Below are 12,265 nucleotides of genomic sequence, written 5' to 3'. Positions count from 1 at the left end.
ACACCTAAATGTTCCATCTTAGAAAGATTTATATTTTAGTACAATGATGTAGGGAAATCTGACTCTAACCTTTCACATATGACAATATCAGTCATGTGCATGCAAGACGGATACCTGAATACCTTTTTAGTTAAAGGGTGGACAGTCTTGAGTTACTTTCACACCATTATATGAAGCAAGAGTGAATTTTCCCCCTGGCGTGGCACATATATGAGGCAGCTCACAAAGTGTACAACACCAACTGAGTTCAGAAAACAGAGACCAGTATGAAAGAGAACAAAAACAATGAGTAATTACTAGCGAACTACAATCGCTCGCAGCTCTCAACAAATGTGCAGAAGTATAGTTATTAGAACCGTTTGTGTTTAACTATTGCAACCTTTAGGCAGGATATAATTGTATGTGTGTACCGATAACCGTGACACTGCAGCACAATACAGTGCCCATGCCGAGTTAAACACAGACCGTGTGTGTACGCTTGTAAACGCATGTGCGAGAGCAAGACCTTCACTGTGAGGAACTCTCATTGTCACAGACATATTGATGTGACCCTCACCTCACCAGTGTAAAGCAATTTCTCCCAGTCCACTTAATCCTAATGGCCTGACTTATTCACCCTCCATTCTCCTCCCCAGTGCTAAAGCTTGAGCTATTTCACACAATATTAGAGATGATAAGGACACGGATATTGATAATGGGATGAAAATATTCAATTGCGTGAATGAAAAGTCAATCAATAGACATTAAAAAGACATTATCCGAGCCACCGAAAATGTAATCGTATTAAATGCTGTTTTAATGAGAGCAGCTCAGGTAAATGATATCAGCAACAAAAAAGATGTTGTTTTCTGTTTCTGACATGAAGCTAATAAAACGCCTCAGGATGTCATTTGAAACCTCATCAATAACAATTAACATGAGTTAATCATGCACATGCGCAAGATATGGTCAGTTTGAGTTTTCCTCGCAAAATGTTTAATACAACTGTGGAAGAACAGGACTGCATCTCCGGTATAAACCATGGATTCAACACAGTCTTCCACTGATCTGTGGCCTATTCACACAGAGCCTTTATGCAGTGCGTCCTGCTGTGTTAACTCCTTTCCCCGTGACACCACAGCTCAAATGGTACTCATTATATGGAAGTCCTACACACAAAAAAAGGACTGTTTGTGGAACAACAAAAGCTACTGGTCATGCACTTTATTGGGACCGAGTGGCAATAAACACAAATCTTCTTGGAATCACAGAATCACAGAACTGAAACCACCATCCTTCAAACCATCCCGCAATTTAGTTAGTGTACATCGGCTAAGATGAACCCATGAAGATCTGTGCCTAGTTCCATAAATCTAACAATCTAACATTTTCCCATAAATATACACTTATGGGGAGAATTTGCACTTATCCAAGGGAACTGCTCAAGGATGCTGCACAAAAGCCCTCAAACGTTACACTTAAAGAAAAACAGTGAAGGATTTACTACAGCAACGGAGGTTTTGTTGCATTGTTTCCATGACAGCATCTTCTCATTAACGGGAGAAGCTGTCACTAGAGAAACATGCTTTAACACGAGAGTTTAACTTTTTAACTTTTCAGCTCAGTTTTTCAACTGAAGAGTTTAAATAGTCAGAATTGAAAAAAAAAATGGAAAAACAACATACCAGACTGCGGAACACAGCAAAAGAAAGGCCATTATAAAGAGCAAATTTAACTGGCAATAAATGCAGGGAAAAGACTGTGGGAGGAAACAACAGAAGATCAATTCTAGAAATCTGGCAGTCAAGGGGGAAAATACAAGTAGTTAAAAATGTGTCTGCAAAAAAAAAAAAAAGAAAAAAAAAAGAAAAGCCGAGTACATTCAGAAGAGAGACCAGCAAAATTGATGGGAAACCCTTATTGGAAACTAGCAAATATTAGACTAGAACAGCCCATGAAAGCAGTACGATATAAGTCAAAATGAACTTACTGATATTCTTAACAGTACTTAACTATACAGAAAAATGTTTGTGCTTTGTGGTTAACTAGTGGTGCGAGTGTGTTGTGAGAGCTGCTACACTGTAAGAAGAAATAAAGCTCACACATGTAGCTAACCTAGCTACATACTGCTTGACAGGAAGTATTCAGCCCCCAGCTGAACCGCCAGAGATGTTTTATGTGACTGGGTGCTGGTTCTGCTTCAGACTACTGATTGCTTTTAGTTATAGAGATACCCTTTAGCAGGACTACGGCAAGCAGGAGATGGAAGCGCTTGCACTGACAAAACGTACAGGTACAATGTTCACGCAAGAATCCTTGACGGCCATAGTCATGTTTAGCTCCACCCCCATCTTTCTATCTTGTTTTTGGTTCTCTTTGGCCCCTCCTCTATGTCTCTGTCACTGCTTTGTTTTGGTTTGTCCATGTGTTCTCATGCCACGCCCCCGTCATCTGTAACGCCACTCCATCAGAGTCTTGTTAAGTTCTTTGTATAGTATATTTAAACCCTGTGTTTGTCTTCACTGTTGTTGGTCCTTGTATGTAGCCCTTGAGTTCTAATCTATGAGCTTCTGCATTCTGGTTTGTACCCATGTTCTAGTGTTAGGTTTAAGCTTCGTTTTGTCTCGTCATGCTCCTAGTATCTGCACGCTTCTAGTTTCCATATTGTTTTTTGGGGTTTACCTTAGTCTGTCATGCCGTCACGTATTGGTGACTGCTTTGTGGCTGATTGCCCATCTGTTATGACCCAGGACTGCTATGACCCCGGACTGCTATGACCCCGGACTGCTATGACCCCGGACTGCTATGACACTTCTCCTGGATTCGCATCTTGCTGGACTCTGCGCATGCGTGCGCCTCTTTCTCGCTGCACACTCAAGGCGTCACAGTCATCTTTGGACAAAGCCAAAAACAAACACCGAAACTTCCAAGAACTAAAAGAACAGACAGCTGAGAAAACATTAGGGAAAATGCAGCTCTCTTATGCCAATCACCTACAAATTTCCATATTTTTGACCATTTATTTGTGCCTTCCTAGACACGATGTGTTAGGAATAGTCATACACATCAAAGACAAATTATGAGTAAAAGCAGAAGACTGTAAGTGCTCTTGGAATCTTACTTCTTTACACACCTCTAGATTTTCAATAAGAGAAAGCAATATTGTGCTTATACTATGTAGTCAGAAGACTTTTCATGTCACTAAGCATTAGAGGAACTTAAAATTTGGTAAAGTCAAAAATACCCTCATGTTGTACAACACTGATGACAAAGGAATGTATAGGAATGAAAGCATGGCTTCCAGTGGTGTTATTTCAAATATAAACGATTATTTTACATGATTACATGATCCTGGTTATAATAATCTCTAGTACAACTGAATTCCTAGAATGAAAAAAATATGTACTCATTAAAATACACTATATTGCCAAATTATCGGAATCAGGTGTTCCAATCACTTACATGGCCACATGTGTTTAAAATTAAGCACCTATGCATGCAGTTTTTACAAACATTTGTGAAAGAATGGATCGCTCTCAGGAGCTCAGTAAATTCTAGTGTTGAACTGTGATAGGATGCCACCTGTGCAACAAATCCAGACGTGACATTTCCTCACTGCTAAATATTTCACAGTCAACGGTCAGCTGTATTATAAGAAGATGGAAGTGTTTGGGAACGACAGTAACTCAGCCATGAAGTGGTCGGCCACGTAAACTGACGGAGCAGGTCAGCGGATGCTGAAGCGCATAGTGTGAAGAGGTCGCCAACTTTCTGCAGAGTCAATCACTACAGACATCCAAACTTCATGTGGCCTTCAGATTAGCTCAAGAACTGTGCGCAGAGAGCTTAAAGGAGTTGGTTTCCTTGGTCGAGCAGCTGCATACAAGCCATACATCACCAAGTGCAATGCAAAGCGTCGGATGCAGTGGTGTAAAGCATGCCGCCACTGGACTCTAGAGCAGTGGAGGTGCGTTCTCTGGAGTGACAAATCACGTTTCTCCGTCTGGCAATCTGATGGACGAGTCTGGGTTTGGCAGTTGCCAGGGGAACGATACTTGTCTGACTGCATTGTGCAAAGCGTAAAGTTTGGTGGAGGGGGGATTATGGTGTGGGGTTGTTCTGGAGCTGGGCTTGGTGAAAGGAACTCTCAATGCTTCAGCATGCCAAGACATTTTGGACAATTCCATACTCCCAACTTTGTGGGAACAGTTAGGAGCTGGCCCCTTCTTTCATCATGACTGACTGAAGCAAGGTCCATAAAGACATGGATGGCAGAGTCTGGTGTAGATGAACTTGACTGGCCTGCACCTGACCTCAACCTGATAGAACACCTTTGGGATGAATTAGAGCGGATGCTGAGAGCCAGGCCTTCTCGTCCAACATCAGTATGTGACCTCACAAATGCGACCTCACAAAAGCTGTTCTAGCTGCAAAGGGTGGACCAACATAACATTGAACCCTATGGATAAGGAATTCGATGTTACTTAAGCTCACATGTGAGTCAAGGAAGGTGAGCAAATACTTTTGGCAATATTGTGTATACAGAGATACACCAAATTATCACTTGAAATAATACGTTTTGGTTTGTCCTCTAAGGGACAAGTAGTATTTTCTTCACAATAAAAAATAAATACTGTGCCTGAGAGAACTGGCAAGATGAACTAAAACAGAGTCTAATTAATTAACTTAAGACACAATTACATTTTAACTGATTAAAACAAAAATTTATAAATGTTTCTTGGTCAGTATTTTCTTTATATAGTAGTTACACAGAGCAATCTAGTAGTACTTAGACTGGGACATTACTATTTTCTTTTGGCTATCTTGGCCGTTTGAGATTAGCACACTGACTACAAAATGTAAAATTAACACCCGCTGTGTTTAATTTGAGGGTACATCCATCCACATTAGGTCAACAAAATGCATTATAAATGTCACTAGAATCGCCTGTTAAAAACACCCCACAGAGAGAAATAAGAGGCTGAAGAGAGAGTACGTCTCCTGGAGTCTACAATAACTATCACACAGGACTGTAGTTCAGGCTTGTCTCCCTGATGGGTAAATTACTGGCAAATAACATAACATTTCAGTAATGATACAGGAATGCTGAATACAGCACAAGTGCGTTCACCATGTTCTTGTTGTCATACCTTACACTCTTGTATACACACACACACACACACACATATATATATATATATATATATATATATATATATATATATATAAACTGAATGTGTATATTCTATATTCTGTGAATTTAATGTGTATATTCTATTATTATATATGCTGTGAATTTGTTGTGTATATTCCTGGACAGTTACATACAAAACAAAAAGGTCATTAAATATCTGAAAAACATCAACAGCTCTCAAACCATTTCCCCTGTATTCAGGAGGAGAAAATATTGAGGACAGTGTATAGAACAGTATTATGACTATATAATGCGTAGACATGTGAAATGTTGTTTCATGTCTCACCTTCAAAGTTTTTGCTACTTCCAAATGGTTGTCGTACACCAGAACGTTGGCGGTCAGGTTGGCTCCGTCCTGTGAGGGGGTAGACTGCCCTTCCCAGGAATCAGCCGCCACAGCCACCCTGAGTAAAGGGTGCTCACACTTCGTCCCATCCCACACCTGAACCCACAGAGAAAAGCCATCTGAACTGCTGGATGATTGGTTTTTAAGAGGCACTTTCACAAACCAGAGATATGTTCTTCATAGCTCCCAATATTTCGCGGGGACAGGAGGAGATTCTCTGGCGTGATATCTTATAGTTTCAGTTTAAGTATTAGAAAGCACAGCACTGTGAAAGCCTTACTCTAATATAAAAAAGTACTGTTTTGATATATTGCATTTTGGAAAGTCTGTGTGGTTACAGATTGTACTAGAACACATAATGGTATGGTGAAGATACGATGGTCCTTGTTTAATGGAGTAATTGGACTTCTCTATGCTCTTATAAATATCGTTGCTACAAAAAAGATCCATTGCTATTCTTCTTTTTCAAATGACTAACAGATATCAAAATATAAAACAAGGGAGCTTGTTACTATGATGTATCATTGCAAATCAGAATGGAGCAAACAAATTAATGCAGTATACTTAGAATATTGAGTCTATATGTCTGTTGAGATGACCCACACCTTAAGAAGCATGCATCTACTGTCCACCCAGGCCTTGGCTAGCAGCTGACAGCTCAGATCAAAGTACATGCAGGGCTGGACTGAAGACAGGGGGACAGTGGGCTCAGTGGCCAGCAGTGACTGGCTGGACGCCCACTGACGTAGCGTCTCCACTGCACATTTGTCGGCTTCATCAAAGTGGAAAGTCCTCCTGGACCCACGGGGCTCCACCGGGCTGTCGACTGCCCCATCGAAGGTGACGGCAGACCAACCCAGACTGGTCAGGAGGGTCATGGAGTCATTGAACATTTGAGCCTGTGTTTCCAGAAAAGTCCAAAAAAAAAAAAGACTGTTAGCCACAGTGAAATTTTGAATAATTTGAGTTGATCACACAGGTACAAATTACAGTCCATTACAGTGATTCCAATTACACACTGATTCGTCTATGCAGATGAAATAACCAAATCATTTCTAATATAATTTAAACATAATTCAAAGCTGTGTGAATGAAAAGCAGAGTAAACTAGGCAAATATAATCAGTCCTCACCTTGACTCTACGAAGACAAATAATATCTCCAATTCTGAAGATTTTGGGGTGATCCTCAAGCCTTTCACTAAAAATAGTGCAGCCAACTTTTGTATTAGATTGGTCTGTGATCTTCAGTGTGGAACAGTAATCTACCAAATAAATAAATAGACAAACAAATGTTCATCAGTGGGCTCAATGCAATAGACAACAGTTTAGTTTCTTTCTTACACTTTCATCCAATAAACAAAATTCCTATTACAGATTTCTACACTACTCACTATTCACCTGTCCTAATGGTCTCACAAACCCAGACCTACTCGCATAACATTCATGTTTGATTTATTCATCAATATACACTTAGGTTGAGTTGTGACTGAAACTGCCAGATGCAGGAAGTATCTGCAATGCGTTAAATTTAGTTTGTTAATATTTAGTTTGTTTTCCCCCACACAGAAATGTGTAGAAGACGAGACAGATAATGACATAACGCAGAAGTGATGCAACTCTGGCACCCTCATTCTCCTCTGTTCAGTCTCCTTAGTGCTACACAGCACTGCAGCGTAGTGTGCTAGTGATTTTGTTTGCGACATGTATTAAAATACAGAAACACACGTTCAGTGACAATACGAAGAAGTAAGGCAGACGTACCTTTTAACAACCGAAAGCCTGAAGGTTCTGCTGTGGCTTTCACACTATGCACTGATTGGCCCATAAAGTGTTTGTTTCTTTGGACTCAGTGTGTGTTTGTGTGCACAATGCACAATTCTCTATGCTGATTAAATTGGACGGCAGCCTGGACTCTCCCTGCACATCACAAATGATCCATCGACACGAGCTTCTGACTGAAATGAGGATTGATTTTCACCACTTTACAAGGTGCCAGCATGACACACTCTAAAGCATGACCAATGATCTGAATGTGTTAAGGTACACAGAACTGCATGAAGCCAGAGCAGTCCTGCACCCTGAGAGAGGCGTGGGTGTAATTGGTTAGTGCCACTGCTTTGGTCTCCTTGCTGTGAACTACACCATGACCCAAAAGGGTTAGAAGGATTTCATACTAGTAACAGAGACAAGTGAACTATAACACAAGGGGGCTGGGACTAGACGCAAAAGGCACAAGAGAATGAAATCAGCTGAGAGATGAAGACAGATCGTATGTTTGTTTTTTTTTGTTTTTTTTTTTTTAGGTCTGCAAATTCAAGATTTTTTAAGAGGTTAGAAGTAGACTTATAGTATTACTTTTTTGGTCTCGTAATGCCTTACAGTATGATTAGTAAGAACGGATGATTGACCCCTGGCAGAGTGGGCCCCTTCAACCAACAGACATCCCTCTAAAGAGCCCTCATCCCTACCACCATATAATGTGGAAAAGCACTCCACCTGCACCACCTTCAGAACCATCAGCCCATTTCCTCAGCCACTACCGTCTGTCCCCTACCAAACCCTGAAACGCAGAGAGCACCGCAGATACCCACTCTCCCTCAGCCTCACGCTGAGCTCGAAGAACTAAGTGACAATGAGACCACACCATTCCAGCTTTTTGCACACTGACCTGTGCCTTTGGTGGGAAAAGGCTGCTTGAAGAAGATCACCACGCCGTACACGTTCACTATTCTCCTGGGTTTCAGTTCATTTAAACGGACGTAGGTGTACCTGGGCTAAGTGCAGAGACAAGAAAGAAGGACTTAGACTAGTGATGCATACAAATAATACACTCGGCGCACAAGCCCAAACTTCTCACAGGTGTACTTTTAAAGTATTGTATATAGCATTTAGCATATTTCTTGCTATGTATGTCGTCCTATAGCTGTCTGTTAATTGTCAGTTTATGACCACAGGATTCCTGCTGGCTATGTTAGGACTTCTGAACCACAGATACATAGAAAAAATTACAAACACAGTTGTGTCTAATCCTCAAACCAGCTCAACATCCACGACAATCCCACTACCATGTCAGCGTAGGTGCTGTATTAATAATGGTCAGTCACTCAAGTAATGCTCAGCCATCAATGGTCCTGGGGTCTGAAACTGACCAGTGAATTGTGCAAGGCAAAGGATGAGCCATAACCTTAAATTGGCCATCCAGGAAATTCATTCTAGAAGAAAGATGCACGTAATAAAGTTGCAGTACTTGTAGGTATGAGGAAGGCGTTTCAAATAAAGTGGGCGGTGAGTGTAAACACAAGCTGGGGAACATTCTGACTCCTGAATGATTTTATTTGGGCTGGACCAAATGTTGTCTGGTGCATCTGGGCTTAAGGGCTTAGGCAGACATAACTGAATGTGAAGGCAATGACACACAAATCAGTAATGACCACAACGGGGAGATCTGTTATAACCGATACAAATCAAACATGACAAACATGTTTAACATTTCATCAAGTATTATCCTTTTAGCTTTGCTAAATTATCTTTTTATTTATAACTGCTGTTTTACTAAGGGCGATGTTTACTCTAGTTTAGTTATCAAGTCTCAGAACCTTTTTTTCTTGTAGGGATTTCCTGCTATCTTGTTTTGCCCAGTTCCAGTTCCAAATCAAATTTCATAATTTTTGAATCACATTAAATTGTGTATTTTGTGTGACAAATACATTTGGAAACAACTCGTTAACTGTTTATAATGTAGCCTACAATCTTCAAATATGTACCAATGTCACACACAGAATACTGCATGTCTTCTCAAACTAGGGTACCTTTCCATGTGAACAGGAAAAGTATCTTGTCCTTTGTCAAGAAAACTAAATAATAATCAGTACCTCTTTTGGATGGGTTTCTATATTTTTGCACATTGGAAATGTAGTATCAGACAGGCAGTTGTGTTTATGCATATATGTACTCATACTTCAGAACTGACAACAGAAGGCCCTCTGGAGGGTGAAACAGAGGAGGCACACACCTGTGAAACACACACCACATGACACCAGTCATAAATACTACAAACCACAGATGCACTGTTACATTTACAAGCATCTAGCAGATGCTCTCATATAGAGTGACTTGCACAAGTGCTTTAAGGAAATAATCCCTAGAGCAGGTACCCAGGCGTTGAGCTGGGGTCTAAGGACGCCATAAAGCGAAGTTAATAAACTGACAGTGAGGAGTACATACATAAGAAAGTACATCAAAGAGCTTTTTTGTTTGCCTCTTTGGTTAAGATTAACAAAAGATTATATTCCGAGTTTAAAGGACTGCTTTCCGCCGTAAGCATTAGATACTCACGTACACCCGGGCATCAGCTCCACTCATCTCCAACTGACACGGATGCAGACGGTCACTTTGTTCAGTAGGTGACTTACTGATGATGAAGCCGACCAATAAGACAATGTCCTACAGCGACACGCAGCAGAGAGAGAACCATCAAAAAGGTTGCTGGGAGTGAACACAACACAGTGCTAAGGAACTGAGTGAGGACTAGTGGGTTATTAGACAGCAGAAGGAAGCGAAAGTCATCTCGCCATGCCCCTATCTCTGTGCTTTTCCTTTTCAAATTCCTCTGCACTGCAAGTACCTGTTTAGGGAAGATCCTTTTACGGCTGGAGTAACCACAATAAAGCATATTTTGCCTGTAACTTGACTTCTTGCTGAGCAAAGCACTCAGAGCATTACCTACACATAGACGCCATCACACAAGGAGTACCAGCTATAAACACTAATGCTAAACCTGTTCTGAACCCTGACCAGCAATACATTTCTGTTCAAAAAAACTGTTACTTTTAATGGTAGCGGGCTACTGAAGCTATAGTCGGCCGACGCTTTCCCAGACCAAGACAGCAAGGAAGAGAGAGGCAGAGGGGTTAATGATGAAAGAGTAGCTCTCAGTATAATGAGCAAAACCTGATAAGCCAGTCACCCAGATAAGCCACCTCACCCCTGGGGGTGAGAGGAGGGGGTTTAGAAAGCCTGGAGTCTGAGAGAAAAAAGGGGCCCAGCCCAAGTACTATTTGTGAAAGCAAAGCGCTAGGGCTCAGATTAAAGACATCACTCCCGGAGCGGATTCGTGCTTTTTGTCACAGAGCCACTGGCTGTCAGCAGGGAGGGAATCCAAACTGCCATGATTGTGTTGCACGTCAAATGCAGCACAATCTCCGTTATGCAACCGCACTGCTTTTCGCTCCACGCTCAGACAAACAGGGTTACTTTGAAATGGCATTTGAAAGCTTTCCGTCTTGTTACCAATAGCAGCATGCAGCACAGTCGCACGAGCACACTGTACCGTTCAAAACAATACTACCACTACCTCCTGCATTCACTCAATTAGACCTTTACATACATATGCAATTTTTTCAGAAGGGAAAATGTGTGGACAGAAATGCTGGACAGACGTGTCATGCATATATGCAGATTCTGCTCGTGTGCTATTGTTGCAGACAAATTTTATTAACAATACCTTTTAACCAAATCAAAAGAAAAAAAAAATCAATACACCTATAACACTTTTCAAAAGCTACGTTAATATATTAAGGCAGAAACCTACCCCTTGACTGACAGACAGCGAGAAGTCTTTGGCCAATGTGCCAAAGAAAATGACATTGATTGATGTCTGTTGTGATACTGAACTCTGCTGTAGGTCTTCTAAAAAAAAATTAAAAAGTGGATAAAAAAAAAAGTGGATCAGTGGATTAAAAAGAAGTAACACGAGAGAGAATGTGAGAGGCTTCATCTGCAAAGACGAAGCCTTTTCTATATACAACAGGTTCAAATGGACAGGCAGCAAGACTTGTCGATGTCAAGGAACATGCATTTGGGAAGATTTATTACTGCATGTATATTCACATTTGCTCAGTGTTCCTGCTGCACTGTTCTTCTGCGATGTGTACACAAAGAGAGATAAGCAGTCCTGGTGTATCTTAACTGTAATGTAGCATCTACAAATACATCGAGGGTGATGTGAAGTGTCGAAGGTTAGTCTGTTACCTGAAATATAACATGTACAGAGCAGTGCTAAGTGTGAGTCTGTTACCTGAAATATAACATGTACAGAGCAGTGCTAAGTGTGAGTCTGTTAACTGTATTATAGTATGCACAGAGCAGTGCTAAGTGTGAGTCTGTTTACTGTATTATAGTATGCACAGAGCAGTGCTAAGTGTGAGTCTGTTAACTGTATTATAGTATGCACAGAGCAGTGCTAAGTGTGAGTCTGTTAACTGTATTATAGTATGCACAGAGCAGTGCTAAGTGTGAGTCTGTTAACTGTATTATAGTATGCACAGAGCAGTGCTAAGTGTGAGTCTGTTAACTGTATTATAGTATGCACAGAGCAGTGCTAAGGGCGAGTCTTAACTGAAATAAGTTCTGTACAGAGACATCAGTGTTTCGAGGGTGAATCTGTTAACTGTAATTCAACTTGGAGCTATGAAGCATGGACCAAAGGCCTTAGCCTTACGATTCAAATGTTCTTAAACCTACTGCAGTAGAACTGTGTACAACTAAGGCAAGGCACTAATGCCAATGGAGATGAAGGAATCGTGTGATCACAGTCTTCATTATCAAGAGCCACACTGATCAACATGTTTCTTTAGTAAGGTATTTTGTGTGATAACCCAACCTTGTATAACAGCCTTAAGCATACAGTCGCCCTGTCTGCAAGATACTACAGGGCCTTTCTGGACCACTTTACTCTATGAAATGG

The 12,265-nt window shown here is 41.0% G+C and overlaps 1 protein-coding gene across 4 annotated transcripts in view; it reads right to left on the bottom strand.

Annotated features, from left to right (window-relative positions):
- pot1 (protection of telomeres 1 homolog) overlaps positions 1–12,265 on the bottom strand; it is a 29,164-nt gene that overhangs the window by 9,561 nt on the left and 7,338 nt on the right. For 3 of the 4 annotated variants that reach the window (XM_077007293.1, XM_077007292.1, XM_077007289.1), the window contains exons 3-10: positions 12,182–12,254; positions 11,111–11,208; positions 9,856–9,963; positions 9,479–9,532; positions 8,189–8,294; positions 6,652–6,782; positions 6,125–6,418; positions 5,460–5,615 (exon numbers count right to left, since the gene is read on the bottom strand). In XM_077007293.1, the coding sequence (XP_076863408.1) occupies positions 5,460–5,615; positions 6,125–6,418; positions 6,652–6,782; positions 8,189–8,294; positions 9,479–9,532; positions 9,856–9,963; positions 11,111–11,208; positions 12,182–12,254 (1,020 nt within the window). The remainder of the gene's footprint in view (positions 1–5,459; positions 5,616–6,124; positions 6,419–6,651; positions 6,783–8,188; positions 8,295–9,478; positions 9,533–9,855; positions 9,964–11,110; positions 11,209–12,181; positions 12,255–12,265) is intronic. The other variant, XM_077007290.1, reaches the window with a different exon arrangement.

This window comes from Brachyhypopomus gauderio, chromosome 5, assembly GCF_052324685.1.
Source record: "Brachyhypopomus gauderio isolate BG-103 chromosome 5, BGAUD_0.2, whole genome shotgun sequence".
NCBI lineage: Eukaryota > Metazoa > Chordata > Actinopteri > Gymnotiformes > Hypopomidae > Brachyhypopomus > Brachyhypopomus gauderio.
Note: the sequence above shows the minus strand (reverse complement) of the source record. Positions and strands in the feature narration are given on the sequence as shown.